This window comes from Petromyzon marinus, unplaced genomic scaffold (genome assembly GCF_048934315.1).
Source record: "Petromyzon marinus isolate PM22_M1 ecotype Great Lakes invasive population unplaced genomic scaffold, UKy_Petmar_22M1.pri1.0 PM_G_Scaffold_69, whole genome shotgun sequence".
Classification (NCBI taxonomy): Eukaryota; Metazoa; Chordata; class Hyperoartia; order Petromyzontiformes; family Petromyzontidae; genus Petromyzon; species Petromyzon marinus.
Genome location: NW_027423023.1, coordinates 575,825 through 598,470, shown reverse-complemented (window position 1 = coordinate 598,470; position 22,646 = coordinate 575,825). Strand labels below are relative to the sequence as shown.

The 22,646-nt window shown below is 54.7% G+C and overlaps 1 protein-coding gene across 1 annotated transcript in view; it reads right to left on the bottom strand.

The window, feature by feature from the left end:
- Window positions 1-22,646, bottom strand: part of LOC142920147 (protocadherin Fat 3-like) — a 35,084-nt gene that overhangs the window by 4,817 nt on the left and 7,621 nt on the right. The window contains exons 2-10 of the mRNA XM_076062613.1: window positions 19,972-20,853; window positions 19,682-19,874; window positions 19,325-19,389; window positions 9,201-9,512; window positions 8,829-9,042; window positions 8,284-8,423; window positions 4,180-4,470; window positions 3,616-3,826; window positions 714-3,316 (exon numbers count right to left, since the gene is read on the bottom strand). Of these exons, the coding sequence (XP_075918728.1) occupies window positions 714-3,316; window positions 3,616-3,826; window positions 4,180-4,470; window positions 8,284-8,423; window positions 8,829-9,042; window positions 9,201-9,512; window positions 19,325-19,389; window positions 19,682-19,874; window positions 19,972-20,733 (4,791 nt within the window). The 5' untranslated portion in view covers window positions 20,734-20,853. The remainder of the gene's footprint in view (window positions 1-713; window positions 3,317-3,615; window positions 3,827-4,179; window positions 4,471-8,283; window positions 8,424-8,828; window positions 9,043-9,200; window positions 9,513-19,324; window positions 19,390-19,681; window positions 19,875-19,971; window positions 20,854-22,646) is intronic.

Here is a 22,646-nt window from a genome sequence, read left to right as displayed (position 1 = left end):
TCTACCCTACATTTTACCCTTACCCCATACAAATTACCCAATTACAGGGTAGTAATTACTGGGGTACTACACATGAAAAAGGTTTAAAACAGGTAAATGCTAGGTAGAGCGCTTTTATCATATAGAATATTCTCGATTATTCCAATTTTACACGCTTTCTTTTAACTCACTCTGTTGTTGCCGTTGTTGTAGCGTCAAATCTTGTAACTCAATTTTAACCCACTTCCCAATGTGGTTTCGACTGCAAACTTGGTATACTTATGTCATACTGATGACAATACTATATACTATCATTAAAAATAAAATAAAATATTTTTAAACATTATTTTTTATATGTTATGTTTCGGCTTGGGTCTAATTGCCCACTGTCAACTGATGTTGGCTGTAATTGGGCACGGCCCCTTATGTTGTGGCAAGCTTCGGGGCCACTTCCTGGAGTCGTGGAGTTCTTACATTACTCGTACGGTACATTTCATAACAGCGTGTTTAAAAAAAAAAAAACTTATTAAATGAAGGCCACGGACTGCGCCACGGAGCTTTTAGCAGTAAACAAGGCACCGTATTTACCGGGTAATACTTCGCGCTATCTTTACCCTACCGGGTAATTCTTCCGAGCTACCTTTACCCTACACTTTACCTTACCCCTTGGCATGTCGACACCTTTACCCTTTACCTTTACCCTTTTACCCGGTAAAAAAGGTAAATTACCTTACCTTGCCGAGGCCTAATCGCAGTCTGTCGCCGATGACGAAGATGACGCCGGTCTCGACGTCGATCGCGAAGCTGGTCTCGATGTCGCGATATGCTTCACGATTGTCGTCCCTGGAAGGGGAGACAATGGCGTATCGGAGCCGGTGGGCGTCTGACGCGTCGGCGTCAAACGCCCTAGGCGCGGCCACGAAGTGCCCGGGCAAGGCCAGCCGGCTCACGGACGCCTCGTACAGCGGCCGCTCGAACACCGGGGCGTTGTCGTTCTCGTCCTCGACGGCGACGGTCACCGGAACGTAGGCGGCGAGGGGAGGAGAGCCGCCGTCCGTCGCCCGCACCGAGAAACGACGAAGCCGGCTTCGCTCGTGATCCAGGGGCGCCTTGGTCACGACCAGCCCGCCGTCCGGGTCCACGTAGAATCCCTCGCCGCCCTTCTCCCCGTCGTCCACGATCTCGTAGCGGAGCGCCCCGTTGGAGCCCAAGTCGGCGTCGGCAGCTTTCGCCTGGACGACGGAGGTCCCCGGGGGCGCGAATTCGGACAGCGTGGCGGCGTAAGCGCCCTGCGCGAAGAGCGGCCGGTTGTCGTTGACGTCCCCAACGACGACGTCCAGGCTCGCGTCGGCGTGCAGGCCCGTCGCCGGGGATGCGGCCCGCACCGTGAGGCGGTGGTTGGCCCGCGTCTCGCGGTCCAGAGGGCCGACGACGCTCACGACGCCCGTGCCGAAGTCGACGGAGAACTGCTCGAAGGGGTCGCCGTCGACGATGGAGAAAACGAGCGGCAGGCCCCCCGGAGCCATCGCGCGGACGTGAGCGATCGGCGCGGGCGGCGCGACGTCTTCGGGCACCCACGCGATGTGGGAGAGGCTCTCGAATGCCGGCGCGTCCTCGTCGAGCACCGTGACCGTGGCGTCGACCGCGGACGACAGCGGAGGAACCCCGCAGTCCGTCGCCACCACGGTCACGACGAAGTCCTTGCCCGACGCGTCCGGGACGAAGCTCCTCCTTAGCGAGATGTTGCAGCCGGAGTGATCGACGACGAAGCGGTCATTGTGGTCGTCCCTCAAGGAGTACCTCACCCTGGCGTTCTCGCCGACGTCCCGGTCGAGGGCCGCCACGGTCAGCACGGCGCTCCCTGGAGCTGCCGCCGTCCTGACGACGGCGCGGTACGGCAGGCCGACGAACGCCGGGGCGTTGTCGTTGACGTCTTCGACGTCCACCTCGACCACGGTGTGAGCGACGCTCGGGCGCGCCCGGGAGCCGCCCCTCACCTCCACTGGCAGCTCGTAGCGATCGCACTCCTCCCGGTCGAACGCGACGCCGGCCGTCTCCAGGACGCCCGCCGTCGGCCTCATCCGGAACGCGCCGCTCGGGTTGAGCAAGCCGAAGACGAGCGGCTCGTTGAGATCTCCCCCCGTCGCGACGACCACGGCGACCGCGACGATCGCCGTGCTGTTCTCGGGGATGCGCGCCGAGATCTTTGGCGGAACCCGCAGCCTGCCGCCGACCGCCCGCACGGAGACCTTCACCTGCGCGGCGCTCGAGAACCTCCCGTCGGACACCTCGACCCGCAGGTCGTAGCCGGCGGCGAGGAGGGAGGCGTTCCGTACCGCGACGTCCCCGGTGCGCGCGTCCACGGCGAACGCACCGCCGACGTTTCCCGAGGCGACGCGGTAGGTCAGCGCGGCGCCGACGTCCGGGTCGGAGGCCGCCAGTGTCAGCAGGTGGGCGCCGGCGCGGGTCGGCACGATCAGCGTCGTCTCGTACGTGGCCGCCGAGAACGCCGGCGGGCAGTCGTTGGCGTCCAGCACGGCGACGGTCACCTCGGCCGGCGTCTTGGCGGACATCCTCGGGCTGCCGCCGTCCGACGCGGTCACCCAGAAGCGGAACTCGGCCGTCGTCTCGCGGTCGAGGGCCCCGGCCGTCCTGACGGCCCCCGTGCGCGGGTCGACGGAGAAGTACTTTCTGGCTTTGCGCTCCACGATCCGATAGGCGACCGTCGCACGCCCCCCGCCGTCGTCTGCGTCGGTGGCTCGGACGACGAGCAGGACGCCGTCGGGGTCCAGCACCGGGGTTCCCGCCGCCGCCTCCTCGCCGACGGCCCCGCGGTAGCGCGGGCGATCGAAGACGGGCGCGTTGTCGTTCTCGTCGAGCACGCGGATCGACACCGACGTGTCCGCCGAGAGGCCCGCCACGTCCGTGGCCCGCACCGTCAGTCGGTACGACGGCGTCCGCTCGCGGTCCAGCGGCCGTTTGGTGGCGACGACCCCGGACGTCGGGTGGATGTCGAAGGCGCCTTCGGAATCGCCCTCCCGTATTTCGTAGGTGACTGTCGACTGGCCGGAGGCGCTCACCGCGAGCACGATGCTCCCGGGCACGGCCCCTTCGGCGACCTCCGCCGAGCCGTCGACGCCGACGGGGGTGAATTTGGGGGGAACACCGTCCGCGTTGACGACGATGCGGACGGTGGCGACCGTGGAGCGGCGAGGGCGCCCGTGGTCCTCCGCCCTCACCATCAGCTCGTAGCTCTCCACCGCGGAACCGTTCAGCTTCCGCGCAACAGAGACGACGCCCAGCGTGTGGTGGACGGTGAAGGAATTCCCCACGTTTCCTGTCGGGGGAATTCGGAGGGCGTCTTGAATCGTCGTCGTCGGACGAACGCGAGTTCGCGTCGTCAAAACCGAAAGGAGCTGTCGAGGACAAACAACGCGGGGGAAGCCTCGGCGGCCCGTCGGCTGCCAGGCCCCCCCCCCCGACTCGCTCAGGGAGAGAGACGCGACAGAGCGTCGCCACGAAGAAACCACGACGCTGGAAATGTGCCCCGGTGCAGAAACTCCCCCCGGGTGGGTGGGAGTGGCGGCGGTGGGATGGGAGTGGCGGCGGGAGAGGGAGTGGTGGTGGAGCGGTCACCGGATTTGATGCTGTATCTGACGTTGCCGTTGGGGCCGTCGTCGCGGTCGAACGCATTGACGCGTATCACGGTGGAGCCCACGGCCGCCGACTCCACCACGTAGGCCTCGTAGGGGTCGACGGCGAAGACGGGCGTGTGGTCATTGTCATCGATGACGCTCACCAACACCGTGGTGTACGCTCGCCTCACGGGGATCCTGACGTCCTGCACCTGCTCACGCGGGAGAGAGTGAGTGAGAGAGTAAGGTCCTTAGAAACATCCTCCTAAGGTTCAGCCTCCATTTCTCCGGCGCTGCGGTGCCGTCAAACTGCGCCACCGCCGCCCGACACGGCCAATCGGCAAGGTTTGGTGTCACCTTATCGAAACGTGGCGATCGGTGACACGGTTTGTTTATGTGACAAACTACACTACACGCTACTATACAGTACACTATGGTCACCACGCAAGACGATGGTCATGGCGTCGTCGTTATCGTCGTCGTCACAATCATCGTCGGCACCTTCGATCAGCAGTCGGCTACGTACGGTGCGCACACAGACACACCCGGCGTGGCGCCCCCTCACCATGACGGTGAGTACGTGGCTTTGCTTGGCCTCTCGGTCCAGCTCCTCGGCAGCTGTAACCTCGCCGGTGACAGGGTTAATGCGGAACAGACGCATGCTCTCGGCGGCGTTATTGCCGCCTAAGCCGACGAGCGAGAAGAATAACCGGCCGGCGTCGCCGGCGTCGGCGTCAGTCGCCTCCAGCCGGAGGCTGACGACGGCGCCAGGAGAGTCCTTGGCGACGGTCGCATTGTAGAAGCCGCGGGAGAAACGGGGCCGGTTATCGTTCACGTCCAGCACCGTCACCTCCACCTAGCGGGGGGTGGGGGGGTGAGGGTAGCGGGGGTGAGTACAGCGGTGATGTGGGTGGCGGTGAGGAGGAAGTGGTGAGAGGTGACGATGCCCCCGGCGTGTCTCAAGTGGCCACCGCGGCCGTCCCCTGCCTCGTGACGTCACCACGTCGCCCGCAGAGACGGACACACACAGTCGCACAGAGACAGACAGACACACAGACAGACACACACAGTCACACAGAGACAGACACACACACAGACGTACACACACACAGTCACACAGAGACAGACAACAACAACCGCCATTCACCAATCCGGCCGAACAAAAGCTGTTTCGGCATGCGGTGGCTGGGCATGCGGGCTACATAACCCAGCCATCGCAGCCTTGCCTGCCGAAGGAGCTCACCGATGGGACCTTGCAAGGATTTGTGAGCTTCTCACACAATCCAGTCTGGTTAAACCCAGGATGGATTGTAGGCAGGCCAGCCTAAATGTTTCTAACCGGCGAAGATGTTCCATTAGGGGGGTCCACGTTTCGCAATCGTAGAGAAGGAAGGGAATGACCGTGGCCGAGAAGACCTGAAGCTTAGTGCGGAGCGACAGACCAGGTAGCTTCCACACAGCGTTACGCAACCGATGAAAAGATATTGCCGCTCGACTGATTCGGAGTGAGACCTCTGCTGTTAAACGGGAGCCGGTCATAAGTACACTGCCCAGGTATGGGAAACTCTCCACGCGCTCCACAACTGCCCCATCACCGATTGGGAGCCGTGGGGGTGGAGTGTCCGATGGTACAAAATACCCAGGCAGGTGCTTAGTTTTGGTGGGGCTGATGGTAAGACCCCACCTCTTAGTGGCACGCTCCAGTCTCAGCAGCAGCGTCTCCAACTCCTCCTCTGAATGAGCAGCTATTACCAAATCATCAGCATACATAACGTGGTTGAGCAATAGGGAGCCATCCCTTGACCGCACCCGGGCATCGATCAGCCTCCCATTATATCTGTACCATATGGAGATTCCCCCGGTACAGCTATTGAAGGCTTCACGAAGTACGTGGTCAAAATAGATGTTAAATAATTTGGGAGCCAGAGGACATCCCTGTCGCACCCCAAGGTGTAAAGGTCATTAATGATTGGATGCAGAGGGTCAGGTACTCCAAAAGCACGAAGAACAACCCAGAGCCCAGGCCTACTGATGGTATCATAGGACTTGACCAGGTCAATAAAGCAGAAATGTAGGTCTTGTTGGAATTCCCTACACCTCTGCTGTAGCAGACGGACAGAAAATATGGCATCTGTGCAGGACCGCCCTTTCCTGAAACTGCATTGGGGCTCCGCAAGCATCTCCTCAGCGTGCCTGGCAAGGCGATGCTGAATAATCCTTGCCAGGACGTTTCCCGGCACACTGAGGAGTGAGATGCCCCTGTAGTTGTTACAGTCTGTGCGGTCCCCCTTCTTAAAAAGGGGGACAACCAGGGCATCCTTCCAATCCTGCGGAACCCGTCCAGTGGTCCAGACTGTTGTTATGATGTCATATAGGGCAGTCTGTGCACAAACGCCACCCTCCCTCAGCATTTCGCTTGGGAGATCATCTCTGCCCGCTGCCTTTCCTGGTATCAGACTCCGGTTCGCCTTTAGTACTTCCTCAACAGATGGCACCTCAGCCAGCCACTCACAGGGGGTGACTTCTTCCAATATTTGAGGCACCGCAGCCTCAGCAGGGTTATCCTCACTTTGTGCCACGATGTTTTTCTGGCTGAGGGATTTTCCCTCCCCCAGGAACTCACAGAAATGCTCAGCAAATCTGCAAACCTGTTCCTGGGGGTCGGAGATTGGATCACCGTTTTTTCCCCTAATGATGGTGTGGCGCTGCTGGTTACTTTTTTGATGGAGTTAAATAGAGATTTGTGATCACGGGCCACTGAGGCAGACTCCATCTCCTCAGCAACCCGCGACCACCATCCATCCTTGCCTCCGAGCGAAGGCTGCGTGGGATTCTGTAGCCGATGACAGTGGGCCTGTCGCTTTTTCTCAACCATCCTGAACACCTCCTCTGTCAGCCAGGGTCTCTGGGGAGGTCTGGACCGCGTACCCAAAGCAGCCATTGCAGCTGCATGAGTCACAGTCCTAAACCTCGCCCATTTACCCTCGACATCAGGAGTCGTCGGGGATGATGCCAATCCCAGCCGCAAGCGATGATGAAATTCTCGCTTGCAACTTTTATCAGATAACTGAGACCAGGCCACTTTAGGTTGGAATGGAGTCCTGGGTGTACACCCACCACCGGAGTGGAAGAATGGCAGGTGCATCTTACAGATGACTAGTCGATGGTCAGAGGGCAGATCAGCTCCACGGTAGGTCCTGGCATCAAGGACATGGGCTCGCATCCGCTGGTCCGTTACTATGTAGTCCAGCAGATGTTCTTGCTTGGACCCGGCATGCATCCATGATGTTGTGTGGATGCGCCGATGCCGGAACAGCGTGTTGGTAATTACAAGCCCATGGGCTGCACAAAAATCCAGCAGCCTCCTACCGTTGTTATTGAGCTGATCTGGCCCATGCCTTCCAATCACTCCAGACCAGGTGCCAGCATCATGACCAACTCGGGCATTGAAGTCACCCAACATGATGACTCTATCCTGAGGGGCCTATTTAGCCAGCACCTGTGACAGGAGGTCATAGAAGGCATCTGACTCATCGGCTTTGCTTGCATCCCTCCACGGATGTTAATCTTCGGTGGGGGCATAAGTAACCACGACCACCATTCCTCGCCTCCGGTTGATGGGAAGGTGAGCCCAAAGTAACCTGGGGCTTACAGCTTCCCACACCTCACCGCCACGCTCCCACGCCCCCTTCATTCTTTTGTTCAAAAGAAGACCCACACCTTGTTGTTTGGCAGTCTGCCGCCCCGAGTAGAGGACTGTCCACCCCTCATGGTGGCAGGAGCCAGAACCGGTCCACCGGACCTCCTGAATGCCACATAGATCCAGGCGGTACCGGTCCAGCTCCCGACAGAGGAGTGGCAGCCTCTCCTCCGCAATGAGCGTTCGAACATTCCACGTGGCCATCCGTAGTGGTTTTCATTGTTTCTGGAGGAGCCCCGAGGGTAGATATTCAATCTCCTGGCTCCGCCAATTGGGGTTTGGCCAGGAGACGTCATAGACGCCTGGCCCCTCGGGGCCTCCGGCACAAGCTTATTAGTTATATACTTAATTTGCGGTTTAGTGGTAATAAATTGAAGGTGGAGGGGTTACCAGCCCCTCGCACCCGTCCAGAGCCCCCGTTTAGCCCCTGTGGTGGACACAGATGCCATGAGGGGAGGAGCCAATCGAAATTGGACCTCCCCCCACGGCACTGCCCACGACAGAGTTGCCCGCCCGGCACCGCGAGGAGGTAGGGGGTTGTTTTGCCGGAGACAGACACACACAGACAGACACACACAGTCACACAGAGACAGACACACACAGACGGACACACAAAGACAGACACACACAGATAGACACACAGTCACAGAGACAGACACACACACAGTCACATAGAGACAGACACACACAGACAGACACACACAGTCACACAGAGACAGACACACACAGACAGACACACACAGTCACACAGAGACAGACACACACAGATAGACACACACAGTCACACAGAGACAGACACACACAGACAGACAGACAAAGTCACACAGAGAGACACACACACAGACACACACAGTCACACAGAGACAGACACACACAGACACACACAATCGCACAGAGACAGACACACACAGACGGACACACACAGTCACACAGAGACAGACACACACACAGACACGCGTGCCCGCCCACCAGGGTGGTTACAGCGTTGGACCCATCGGTGAGCCTGATGGTGAGCTCGTAGGAGGTGCGCTGCTCGGCATCCAGCGGCTGGGCCAACTCCACAACACCGCCATGTTGGGTCACATAGAAGCGGTCCTCCACGTTACCGCCTGTCAACACGCGGTGCCCCTACCGTCATCATCATCATGTCTCTGTTAACCCATCATCATGTCACCGTTAACCCATCAACATGTCACCGTTAACCCCATCAACATGATATCACCGTTAACCCCATCATCATGATGTCACCGTTAACCCCATCATCATGATGTCACCGTTAACCCATCAACATGATGTCACCGTTAACCCCATCATCATGTCACCGTTAACCCATCATGTCACCATTAACCCATCATCATGATGTCACCGTTAACCCATCATCATGTCACCGTTAACACATCATCATGATGTCACCGTTAACCATTCAACATGTCACCGTTAACACATCATGATGTGGGTTGGGATGGGTTGGGTTGTGTTGGGGTGGGGGGAGGTGGGTGGTGGCACCACGTGACCTGTGATGCTGAACCAGAGGAGGCTCCCCGCCGTGCTCTGCGTGGGCAGGGCGATCACCACGGAGCCCACGGCGGCCGTCTCCGCCACGGTGACCGCATGATACCTCTGGGCGAAGGCCGGGGGCGTCTCCGGCGGCAGAGGAGTGGCGACCCAATCCACACGCAATTTGGTAGACACCTTTCTTGCGTCCAAATCCATGTTCATGGCGGTGAGCTGCGGGGCCGGCAACAGAGATTGGAGAGTTACGTTTCGTGGTCGAATCATCGCGGTGATAAGAGGTCGGGGTGATATCATCACGTGTGTCTGCGTGTGGAGGAGGGAGGAAGCGGGATGCGGGGGAAACAGGGTGGAGGATGGAGTATGTCCCTGACCTCCATGGTGTCGGATGTCCCCGCACGGTGCAAGTTTCTCCGGGTGAAGAGGATTCCGATTCCTTGATAGCCGTCCATGCGATATTTTACTTGTGGCGATATGTCGTACGCTATCCTGGCGTTGTCGCCCGAGTCGGCGTCGGTGGCATAGAAACGTGCGATTTCTACCTCCGTTTCGTCATCCGCCACCACCACGTAGACGTGCTGGAGGTCCCTGGGGAAGCGTGGGGTGTGGTCGTTTCTGTCCAAGACGTTCACCGACACCACCACCCTCGTTTCACGCGGGGGCACGCCGGTGTCCACGATGGACACCTGGCACCGGTGGGACGGACGCACGCACAGACACACATGCACAACAACAACTGCCATTCAGCCACTAAGTGGCGGTGACATCACCACGATGCTTGTGCCAGGCTATGTGCACGTTGAGGCCACGTGAAGTTTCGAACGCCTGCTGACACGAGGTTACGGGACAAACCCAGCAGGTGCCATGGGTCAACTGACTGGCTGATGCACAACATGTGCCCACTTGCTGTGCTTTAGCCACCCTGCACTCCGCTCGTTGTTGAGCATCGCTCCTCCGCCCTCCATTGTTGAAGGGCGACTGCCTCCAACTGCCCAGTTGCGTCCTTCACGAGCCTCCTCCACAGAGGCCGATCTTGACACCTCTGGTACCAAGTCCACGCAGCTCCACACCCTCCTATACCACATCACTCTATCTCTTCTCCAACCCACAACTACCCTAAAAAGACACACACACATCGACTTGCACACTCATATGACGCACACGCATATGGACTCGCACACACATTACTTTCATATTTACTAACTTTTAAAATAATAGTTTTCTATCTGCGTGACTTAAGTGAAAGAAGCAAGGGGGGGAAATGCAGGCATCTGCCATGAGTAATTCAGAGTGAGGGCGATGGTGTCCCAACATTTTTGTGTAAACATTTTGCGCGAGCGAAAAATTAATAAATTGGTAAATAAATGAAAGTCAACAAAAAAATCAAATTATCCTACCTGTAACTATGAGCTGATGTGCACCAATTAAGCATAATTGAAATGTTGCCGCTCAACCCCCGTACTGAGGGGGCAAGTGTAAATATGTTAGAATGAAGAAGACGTAATAATAGCATTCAGTGCAGGGATATGAGGTGGCTGCTGGTTCCTCCAGAGTACAGGAAACGCGATGATTCCCCTCAAAGTAGTTGTTTTGTGAGCAGGACAGTGATATTTAGAAAAGTAGCTATTTTGAAAGAGAAAACTTCTGCATAAGTGTCATTCCCTCGCGCATAAAGACGTGGTCGCAATAATAGCTATTTATATAAATAAGCGCACAACTTTACCTATCTGTGATGAACGCTGTACTTTCCGTCGTTTTCATGCAGGGGCCACTGCAAACCTACGCTTCGGTGTCGATTCCCAGAGTCGACTTAGCCCCCACCGACACGACTTTGCCATTTGTTTGGCGACGAACGACATTTTCCCATTATCCCCACATACGCTATCTTATATATAAAAGTCTTCGCGTGCGCGCGCTTGCGGGGGATTTGGCTCTCAAACGGTGGGGTTCAAGTCCGAAAAAAATTGCCGGGTGGCACGCCCCAAGCCCCCTGCTTGGTATAGGCTATTACGTTTTCCCAGCCGTCAACTTAAAATTAGTTTAATTAGCGATTTAGTGCCATTCTCATTTTATTTACGTACTGCACGAGCTCGACCGTACCAACTGACGCCAATTGCATGCACTGCTGTAGGGAAAGCGCACTATGCACTGCTGTAGTAATAGCACGGACCACCAGTCACTATGCACTGCTGTAGTAAAAGCAGGTACCAAAGTCCGTATGCACTCCAGTAGCTAAAGCAGGTACCACTACTGTATGCACTGTTGTAATCATACCAGCTACCACGACAATATGCATGCACTGCTGCAGGGAAAGCAGGTACCACCACGATATGCACTGCTGTAATCATACCAGGTACCAGCACATTCAGTATGCACTGCTGTTGTTAAACCATGTACCACCACAGTATGCACTGCTGTTATCATAGCAGCTACCACCACAGTTAGTATGCACTGCTTTTGTAAAAGCCGCTACCACCACTGTCAGTATGCACTGCCTTTGTGATAGCAGGTTCTGCCACAGTCACTAGGCACTGCTGCAGTGATACCACAAACCACCACAGTCGGTTTGCACTGCTGTAGTTCAAGCAGGTACCACCACAGTCCGTGTGCACTGCTGTAGTTCAAGCAGGTACCACCACAGGCCGTGTGCACTGCTTGAGTGAAATCAGGTACCACCACAGTCGGTATGCACTGCTGTAGTCATAGTGCATACCGTCGTGGTGTGTGCGTAAGTCCATGTATGTGTGTGCATAAGTCAATGTGTGTGCGTGGTGTGTGTGTGTAAAAAAACTACTCTTTTTTAATTAAGTTACTTCTTTCACAGTAATAATGCCTGCGTCTAATTCCATGTGTGTGTGTGGGTCGATGTGCATGTCTGCGGCCATGTGTGTGTATGAGTCAATGTGTGTGTGTGTGCGTCGCTCCTTGTCAGTCAATGTAAGTAAATTTCTTTCTATGTGTGTGTTTTTTGGTCCATGTGTGCGTGTGAGTCTATGTGTGTGTGTCTGTACGTACATGTGTGTGTGTGTGTGCGTACGTCCATGTGTGTGCGTACATCCATGTGTGTGTCTCAGTCCATGTTTGTGTGCCTCTATGTGCGTGTGTCAGTCCATGTATGTTTGTGTGGGAGTCATGTTGTGCCGGAGGCCCCGGGGGGCCAGGCGTCTATGACGTCTCCTGGCCAAACCCCAATTGGCGGAGCCAGGAGATTGAATACCTACCCTCGGGGCTACTCCAGAAACAACGAAAAGCCACTACGGGTGGCCACGTGGAATGTTCGAACGCTCACTGCAGAGGAGAGGCTGCCACTCCTCTGTCGGGAGCTGGACCGGTACCGCCTGGATCTATGCGGCATTCAGGAGGTCCGGTGGACCGGCTCTGGCTCCTGCCACCAAGAGGGGTGGACAGTCCTCTACTCGGGGCAGCAGACTGCCAAACAACAGGGTGTGGGTCTTCTTTTGAACAAAAGAATGAAGGGGGTGTGGGAGCGTGGCGGTGAGGTGTGGGAAGCTGTAAGCCCCAGGCTACTTTGGGCTCGCCTTCCCATCAACCGGAGGCGAGGAATGGTGGTCGTGGTTACTTATGCCCCCACCGAAGATGAACATCCGTGGAGGGATGCAGGCAAAGCCGATGAGTCAGATGCCTTATATGACCTCCTGTCACAGGTGCTGGCTAAAGTGGCACCTCGGGATAGAGTCATCATGTTGGGTGACTTCAATGCCCGAGTTGGTCATGATACTGGCACCTGGTCTGGAGTGATTGGAGGGCATGGGCCAGATCAGCTCAATAACAACGGTAGGAGGCTGCTAGATTTTTGTGCAGCCCATGGGCTTGTAATTACCAACACGCTGTTCCGGCATCGGCGCATCCACACAACATCATGGATGCATGCCGGGTCCAAGCAAGAACATCTGCTGGACTACATAGTGACGGACCAGCGAATGCGAGCCCATGTCCTTGACACCAGGACCTACCGTGGAGCTGATCTGCCCTCTGACCATCGACTAGTCATCTGTAAGATGCGCCAGCCATTCTTCCACTCCGGTGGTGGGTGTACACCTAGGACCCCATTCCAACATAAAGTGGCCTGGTCTCAGTTATCTGATGAAAGTTGCAAGCGAGAATTTCATCATCGCTTGCGGCTGGGATTGGCATCGTCCCCGACTCCTCCTGATGTCGAGGGTAAATGGGCGAGGTTTAGGACTGTGACTCATGCAGCTGCAATGGCTGCTTTGGGTACGCGGTCCAGACCTCCCCAGAGACCCTGGCTGACAGAGGAGGTGTTTAGGATGGTTGAGAAAAAGCGACAGGCCCACTGTCATCGGCTACAGAATCCCACGTCAGAGAATGAGGAGGCTTACCGCAGCCTTCGCTCGGAGGTTCGGAGAGCCGTGAGGCGCTGCAAGGATGGGTGGTGGTCGCGGGTTGCTGAGGAGATGGAGTCTGCCTCAGTGGCCCGTGATCACAAATCTCTATTTAACTCCATCAAAAAAGTAACCTGCAGCGCCACACCTATTACCATCATTAGGGGAAAAAACGGTGATCCAATCTCCGACCCCCAGGAACAGGTTCGCAGATTTGCTGAGCATTTCTGTGAGGTCCTGGGGGAGGGAAAATCCCTCAGCCAGGAAAACATCATGGCACAAAGTGAGGATGACCCTGCTGAGGCTGCGGTGCCTCAAATATTGGAAGAAGTCACCCCCTGTGAGTGGTTGGCTGAGGTGCCATCTGCTGAGGAAGTAGTGAAGGCGATCCGGAGTCTGACACCAGGAAAGGCAGCGGGCAGAGATGATCTCCCAAGCGAAATGCTGAGGGAGGGTGGCGTTTGTGCACAGACTGCCCTATATGACATCATAACAACAGTCTGGACCACTGGACGGGTTCCGCAGGATTGGAAGGATGCCCTGGTGGTCCCCCTTTTTAAGAATGGGGACCGCACAAACTGTAACAACTACAGGGGCATCTCACTCCTCAGTGTGCCGGGAAAGGTCCTGGCAAGGATTATTCAGCATCGCCTTGCCAGGCACACTGAGGAGAGGCTTGCGGAGCTGCAATGTGGTTTCAGGAAAGGGCGGTCCTGCACAGATGCCATATTTTCTGTCCGTCTGCTACAGCAGAGGTGTAGGGAATTCCAACAAGACCTACATCTCTGCTTTATTGACCTGGTCAAGGCCTATGATACCATCAGTAGGCCTGGGCTCTGGGTCGTTCTTCGTGCGTTTGGAGTACCTGACCCTCTGCTCACGATCATTAAGGACCTTCATGATGGTGAGCGGGCCCGGGTAAAACTACGTGGCCGGGAGTCAGAGCCATCCCCTGTACACCTTGGGGTGCGACAGGGATGTCCTCTGGCTCCCACATTATTTAACATCTATTTTGACCATGTAGTTCGTGAAGCCTTCAATATCTGTACCCGGGGAATCTCCATATGGTACAGATATAATGGGAGGCTAATCGATCCCCGGGTGCGGTCAAGGGATGGCTCCGTATTGCTCAACCACGTTATGTATGCTGATGATTTGGTAATAGCTGCTCAGTCAGAGGAGGAGTTGGAGACGCTGCTGCTGAGACTGGAGCGTGCCACTAAGAGGTGGGGCCTTACCATCAGCCCCACCAAAACTAAGCACCTGCCTGGGTATTTTGTACCATCGGACACTCCACCCCCACAACTCCCAATCGGTGATGGGGCAGTTGTGGAGAGAGTGGAGAGTTTCCCATACCTGGGCAGTGTGCTTATGACTGGCTCCAGTTTAACAGCAGAGGTCTCACTCCGAATCAGTCGAGCGGCAATATCTTTTCATCGGTTGCGTAACGCTGTGTGGAAGCTATCTGGTCTGTCGCTCCGCACTAAGCTTCAGGTCTTCTCGGCCACGGTCATTCCCTCCCTTCTCTACGCTTGCGAAACGTGGACCCCCCTAATGGAACATCTTCGCCGGTTAGAAACATTTAGGCTGGCCTGCCTACGATCCATCCTGGGTTTAACCAGACTGGATTGTGTGAGGAGCTCACAAATCCTTGAAAGATCTGGGCAGGGTCCCATCGGTGAGCTCCTCCGGCAGGCAAGGCTGCGATGGCTGGGTCATGTAGCCCGCATGCCCAGCCACCGCATGCCGAAACAGCTTTTGTTTGGCCGGATTGAGGGGGCTAAGCGGGCGCGGCACGGGCTAGAGAAGAGATGGAGTGATGTGGTACAGGAGGACGTGGAGCTGAGTGGACTTGCTGATGACTGGTACCAGCGGTGTCAAGATCGGCCTCTGTGGAGGAGGCTCGTAAAGGATGCTACTGGGCAGTTGGAGGCAGTCGCCCTCCAACAACAACGGAGGGCGGAGGAGCGACGCTCAGAACAACGAGCGGAGCGCCTGATGGCTAAAGCACAGCAGGTTGGCACAGTAGGGGGCACAGGTGGTGCATCAGCCAGTCATCTCAGTCAGTCGACCCGTGGAACCTGGGTCTGCCCCGTGACCTCCTGCCAGCGGGCGTTCGACACTTCACGTGGCCTCAGGGTGCACATAGCCTGGCACAAGCGTCGTGGTGACGTCACCGCCACTTAGTGGCGAATGGCGGTTGTTGTTGTTGTGTCAGTCGATGTGTGTATGGCAATGTGTCTATGTGTGGCAGTCCATGTGTGTGTGCGTCGATATGTATGTGTGTGTAAGTTCATGTCTGTGTGTGTGAGTCTATGTATGTGTGAGTCGATGTGTGGCTGTCAGTCGATGTGTGTGCGTGGGTCCATGTGTGTAAGTCCCTGTGTGTGTGTCTGTAAGTCCATATGTGTGTAAGTCAATGTGTCTGTAAGTCTATGTATGTGTGTGTCTCACTCGATGTGTGTGTGTAAGTCAATGTGTGTGTGTGTGACTTGATATGTGTGTGTCAGTCCATGTGCATGTGTTCGTCGCTGTGTGTGCGTGGCTCCATGTTAGTCAGTGTTAGTCCATTTCGTTGCGTGCCTGTAGGTCCATGTGTGCATGTTAGTCCATATGTGTGCTTTATTCACTTGCTCAGGGCCTATGATACCATCATTAGGCCTGGGCTCTGGGTTGCTCCTCGTCCTTTTCGAGTCCCTGACCCTCTGCTCACGATCCTTAAGGACCTTCATGATAGTGAGCGGTCCCACATCAAACTACGTGACCGTGAATCAGAGCCACTCACTGTACATCTTGGGGTGCGACAGGGATGTCCACTGCCTCCCACATTCTTTTACATATATTTGGACCACATATTTCGTTAAGCCTTCAATGCCTCTACCGGAAGAATTCACATCTGGTACAGATACAATGGGAGGCTCATCGATGCCCGGGTGCGGTCAATCGATGGCTCCCTATTGGCCAAACACGTTATGTATGCTGATGGTCTGGTAATTAATGCTCACTCAGAAGAGGAGTTGGACGCGCTGCTGCTCAGCCTGGAGCTTGCCACTAAGAGGTGGGGCCTTGCCATCAGCCCCACCAAAACTAAGCACCTGCCTGGGTATTTTGTACCATCGGACAATCCACCCCCATAACTCACAATTGGTGATGGGCCAGTTGTAGAGAGTGCAGAGTTTCCCATACCTGCCCAGTGTACTCATGACTGGCTCCGGTTTAACACCAGAGGTCTCACTCTGAATCAGTTGAGCGGCATTATCTTTTCATCGGCTGTGTGCCACTGCGTTGAAGCTACCTGGTCTCTCGCTCCGCACGAAGCTCCACATCGTCTCGCCCACGGTCATTCCCTCCCTTCTCTACACTTGCGAAACTTGGACCCCCCTAATGCAACATTTTCGCCGGTTACAAACATTTAGGCTGGCCTGCCTACGATCCTTCCTGGGTTTAACCAGGCTGGATTGTGTGATGAGCTCACAAATACTTGAAAGATCTGGACAAAGTCCCATTGGTGACCTCCTACGCCAGGCAAGGCTGCATTGGCTGGGCCATGTAGCCTGCATGGCCAGGCAAGGCTGCGTTGGCTGGGCCATGTAGCCTGCATGCCCAGCCACCGCATGCCTAAACACCTTTTGTTCCGCCGGATCGAAGGTCTCTAAACGGGTGCTAGAGAAGAGATGGAGTGATATGCTACAGGATGATGTGCAGCTGAGTGGACTTGTCGACTGGTACCAGCGGTGTCAAGATCGGTATCTGTGGAGGAGCCTCGTGAAAGACACTACAGGCCAGTTGGAGGCAGTTGGCCTCCAACAACAACGGAGGGCGGAGGAGCGACGCTCACAAGAACGAGCGGTGCACCGTGTGGCTAAAGCACAGCAAGTTAGCAGGGTACAGGGCACAGGTGGTGCATCTGCCAGTCATCTCAGTCGACCTGTGCCATCTGGGTCTGCCCCGTGACTTCCTGCCAGCAGGTGTTCGACACTTCACGTGGCCTCAAGGTGCACATAGCCTGCCACAAGCGTTGTGGTGACGTCACTGCCACTTAGTGGCGAATGGCGGCTGTTCTTGTGCAGTCTATGTATGTATGTGTGAGTCGATGTGTGTAACTCTGTGTGTTTGAGTCGATTTGTGTGTGTAACTACATGTCTCTCAAGTCAATGTCTGTGTGTGTGAGTCCATGTGTTTGCGTGCATGTAAGTCAGTGGGTTTCTATGTGTATGGGTCCATGTCTGTTTGTAAGTCCATGTGTGTGTCTGCCTTTTTCGCCCGGGCAACGCCGGGTACTAACCGCTAGTCTAACTTATAAAAGGCATTTTTTGTCTGTCTGTTTCTCTGTCTGTCTGTCTGTGTACGCTCACTTGCGGGGGATTTGGCTCTCGGACCGTGGGATTGACGTCGAAAAAAATTTGCCGGGCGGCACGCCCCGGGCTCCGCGGTGGGAATAGGCCATTTCGTTTTCCCATCCGTCACCTTAAAAGTGGTTAAAATCGCGTTTTGGTGCGATCTATCTTAATTTAGTAATTTACTTTTGCCGACCGGCTCGCGACAAAGCGCGCCGTTGCGTATGCGTGAAACGCTGACGCGAGTTGCCCCTAACAACGGGCGCGCACGCCGTCGCTGCAGGGTGGACGCCATTTCTCATTCACGTTCTAAATGCAAACAAAATTTACACGCAACGCCGAGGTAAATTCATCAAAGTGTCATGTCCACTTCTCTCCCCCCACCCCCCCCCCCATGTGTGCAATTACTATTATAGGGTCGGAAGATGCTAAAATTATCGCGCCTTTACACGATTATTCTAGCACGGGGGGGGGGGCAATCTAGGCGAGGCCGGGGGCTCTGCATGGTACTAGGCCTCAACACGCCACTCTTGTCAGGTGAGGACTTTGTGCTATAGAGTCGATATACCCAGCGTTGCCCGGGGCAAAAATATATTTTAAAACTTCTGAAAACTTAAAGACATAACATACCAATGAAAATATATAACTCAGTAATTTTAAATATAACCTGAGCGCACAAAGAATCGATTCTTTAAATCGCGCAAAGGAATCGAAGATTGTAGATTTCTTTAGAATCGCATATTCTCGTTTAATATACAGTAAGGTGTTTGCATGTCGGCAAGTATGCTAAACAATTCGAACAGACACACATTCACAAATTTCCCTTTCATATATAAGATAAAGTCAGCATGTACTACTGTAGTGAAAGCTGTCATCATAGCAGGAACCACCATAGTCGGTATGCACTGCTGTAGTCATAGCAGGATACCACCAGTCAGTATGCACTGCTGTAATGAAAGCAGGAGCCACCATAGTATGCACTGCTGTAATCATAGCAGGTCCAACCACAGCCAGTATGCACTCCTGTAGTGATAGTAGAAACTGCTATCCAGTTGGTAGATACTGCTATATAGAGTTAGTAGATACTACCAGTAAGTATATACCACTACAGTCAGTAATACTGCTACAGTCAGTAAATACTACGACACAGTCAGTAGATACTACTATAAAGTTAGTTGTTACTACTATAAGGTCGGTAGATACTACTGTAGGCCCAGTAGATACTACTACAGTCAGTAGTTACTACAGTCACTAAATACTACTAAACATTCAGTAGCTACTACTGGCTCAGTAGATACTACTATACAGTCAGTAGATACAACTACAGAGGCAAGAGATACTACTTACTATATTGTATTAAGGGTGTGTAGGTATATATACCTACGCGGGGATAAAGATATTTTTTGAGGGGGTGGGTCGACAATTTTCAGAAACCTTTTAGATCAACTATGTACCCCACACTTCCTATGACTTTTTGGACTTGTGCAAGCCTCTTATAATTTTGTTGGTGGAGAAATGGACAAACGGCCCACCGGGCTTTCAAAATACCTTAGTATCTGTGTATGTATATGTAAGGTTTTTAAGAGAAGTTTTGAAATATTTTTTTTTTCAACCCGGGCAACGCCGGGTACTTCCTGCTCGTAGGTTAGATAAAATACTGTAGGAGCCAGAGGACATCCCTGTCGCAGAAACGGCTCCGACTCCCGGCCACGAAGTTTTACCTAGGCCCGCTCACCATCATGAAGGGTCAGGGACTCCCCATCACAACCACCACCACCCTCACGGTGACTCTCTCACCTCCAGCTCGTACTCCGCCTGCGTCTCTCTGTCCAGCGACTTGTCGGGGGTGTTAGATATGATGCCTGTGACGAGTTGGTTCACCGGAGGTCAACCACAACCATATGCCGGCCGGCACATGCACGCACGCGGTGGGGGGGGGGGGGGTGGGGGGAGTTCGTTATCGTGATGTCGGACTCTGTTGAGTCACATCGCGTCAAATGGAAATGCGTCGATAGTAAATGTTGCTGTATGTTAGTGCTGTACTAGTAATGAATTGGCACGTTCTGTGGTGCATAGAAGTGTCGTGTAGTGTCCACCATACACTACAATTGTAAATGTTGTGAATTTGCTCTCCTCCCCCACCACCGCCCGCACCTGACGTTTTGTTTACGGTGAACATTCCCCGTGGGTCTCCACTAACGATGTTGAACGTGAGGCCCTTGCCCTGGGGCACGCTGTCCTTGTCTGGGTCCCAGGCTTTCACTTGGAATATAACGGAATGAGAGTTCTCCATAGCGTCGGCCTGGTACCACGTCTGCGACACCCACGGGGGGTTGTCGTTCACGTCCTTGGGTGGGGGGGAAAACCACACACGGTACTCTCATCGTGCCGTTTTCAAATGCAGCGGTGCATACGCACGTGTGAGTGCGCGCGAGTTTCTGTACCTGCACCTCCACGTAGATGTGCAGTGCGGAGAAGCGTTGGAAGACTCCGCGATCCGTAGCGCGCACCTCGAGCCAGTAGCTTCTCAGCACCTTCAATATGTACATCCCCCAATCATCGCGCTTCAGCCTCTTGACGAGCATCACAGCGCCGCTCGTCGGATGCACGGCGAACATGTGATGTGCCAGGGCGTAACGGAAGCGCCCGTTGGGGCCCTCGTCAGCGTCCGTGGCGGTGACGCGAACGACGACGGTGCCCGCCGGCGCGTCGTCGGCGACGAGGAGGCCGACGGTGCTCGCCGGCGCGTTGAAGTCGCTCGTGCCGTACGATGACATCGAGAACAGCGGGCTGAATTCGTTGCGGTCCATCACCCGGACCAAGACCGTGATGAACGCCAGACAAAGGCGGCTCCAGGTGACCGCCCTTATCCTCAGTACGTAGCCGCGGCGCTCCTCGCGGTTCAACGACACATTCCCCGTGCGGATGCGCAAGATTAAAGTGTCACCCAAGTGCAACCCCTCTGCCGTGAACCCGGCCCCCTCATCCCCGGATACGATGGAGTACGTGGGTATGAAGCCCGAGCGGCCGATGTAGAACCCCATCCTGCTGTGGCTCTCCACGTACGTCCTGGGCGCGGAGTTCTCGTAGACGGTGGCACTGTAGAAATATCTGGCTAAGCACAAGGGCGGCTCCGGCTGGCCGCCGCACGGCGGCAGCAGCAGCAGCAGCGGGAGGAGCGCCGACGCCATCTTGTCGAGCGTCATGGTCTGCACTCGAGAGGCAATGACGACAATGACGACACCGAGCAGCGGTCGGAAAGGCGGGTGCCGCGAAAGTCTCCGGGTTCATTCGGTGCTCCTAACGGGGTATCGGTCCTCCTTCTCCTGTAACATGTCAGATCAAGACCAACCATAAACTAAACAATTTTTATGTTTGCCAGGCAAGGCACCCCCCACCGAGGTACCGGGTAGCGCTTTTTCAGTAGCGAACTGGCCGTCGTAAACGATAGCTCAGCAAAGTGGCTCATCATCGTCGTCACGTGGCCAAATACCAGGCGCAGTAGTTAACATCTCCTAGCACCGTGATGATGATGAGAGATGCAAACTCCAAATCTACAGCAGCAGGCGTCTTCAGGGTTGGGATCGAACCCACGACCTCCTGCGTACCAGGCGAGAGAGGTGACATCTCCCGACCACCTTTTCCAGAGACCCATCCCCAACGTGGACATTTGCGGCGGCCAAATTACTCCTCAACGTTCGCTCGTTCGCAGTGGCGGAGCCAGTGGGGGGTGGGGTGGCACTGTTGTGTATATAGGCCTTTTTCCATTTTTTTATATTAATGATTTTGCCAATATTTGTTTTCATATAATCACTCGCGGGGTCGCTGGGAGCACAAACAAACAGAACCCCCCTCCCCCTTTCGAGCAGCTGTCTTATCACTCTCGCAAAGATAATGACACCCTCCCACCAACGGAAACGGTCAGTCATGAAGTCAAATTAAAAAAACACACGCCCCCCCCCCCCGACGAAGGATAACAAACAGGCGTTTCGTTTTGGTTAATTTTTTCATGCTTCTGCTAACAAATGGTAAAAATTCCAAAACTTAGCGACCAAAGATGAAGCTAACATTATCGATCCTCACACTCACTCCACTTAAAAACCAAGCCACAATCTACATCAGTGGATCATTACTCATTTGTGAATTCAATACTAATGTTATTTTCACCTTTAATAATTTTCTACACCTGACCGAAGCATCAAGAATAATTCTAGCAGTCAGGGTTATTCCTAAGCCAAAACGAATCCTCTATCCTCGGGATATCAGATACTAACAAGAAATTTTGGCATAAAAAGAGAGACACGGGCCATACATCACAATCGCAGCTACCAGCGGCAGAAGACGGCGACCATCAGCTCGACAAGAAGACACAGCAGCTCGGAAGAGGACAGCAAGCCAGCTCCGGGGCATGGCCTCGAGAGCAACAATGCGTGTGGTGCATCGCAGAGAAGAGGGGCGAGGTGATGCTCTGTGCTGAGTTCGGCATGGACCGACAGAGTATCGCTGAAAGTTATTCTCAGCGTCAAGCAATCAACCTCTAGAAAGGGCGGAGAGGGCCAAGCATCGGCCAAGCCAGCCTTGTAGAAAACCATCTGCACACGAAATCGGCACCGCCAGAGAGAGACGGAGCAAGAGTGAGTGCGCAGCAGCGCCACCAGCGCCACCAAGCAAGGGTGCCAGCTGCCAAGCGTTGTGCCAACTCGGCTCATCCAGCAGGGGAAAGAGCCTGACCAGCCGCCCGTGAGCAAGAGTGTCAGCGCCAGCGAGCGCGCCGTGGGTTCGACCCACACGCACACCGACCAGCACCAGCTGGGAACCAAGACAAGAGATAGGGAACCAGCCGTCGTTTGTATACCCTCCCCCACCCTCACAAACCCACGACGCTCCCGGCGTTTGCTCACACAATAATTTACCAAAGAGACAATCCAACGCACCCACACAATAAGAAGACTAATTATAAAAGTGCATGAACCATCAGCTGGCCGTGAAGGCATCGCGGCTCAGCGAGTGATAATACGTCGTTTATAAGTACATTAATTTTTTCTTCTTATTTTGTTTTATGTGAATTTACTTCTAATCGCATAAATTACCAATAGATTCATCGATACATGATGAATCA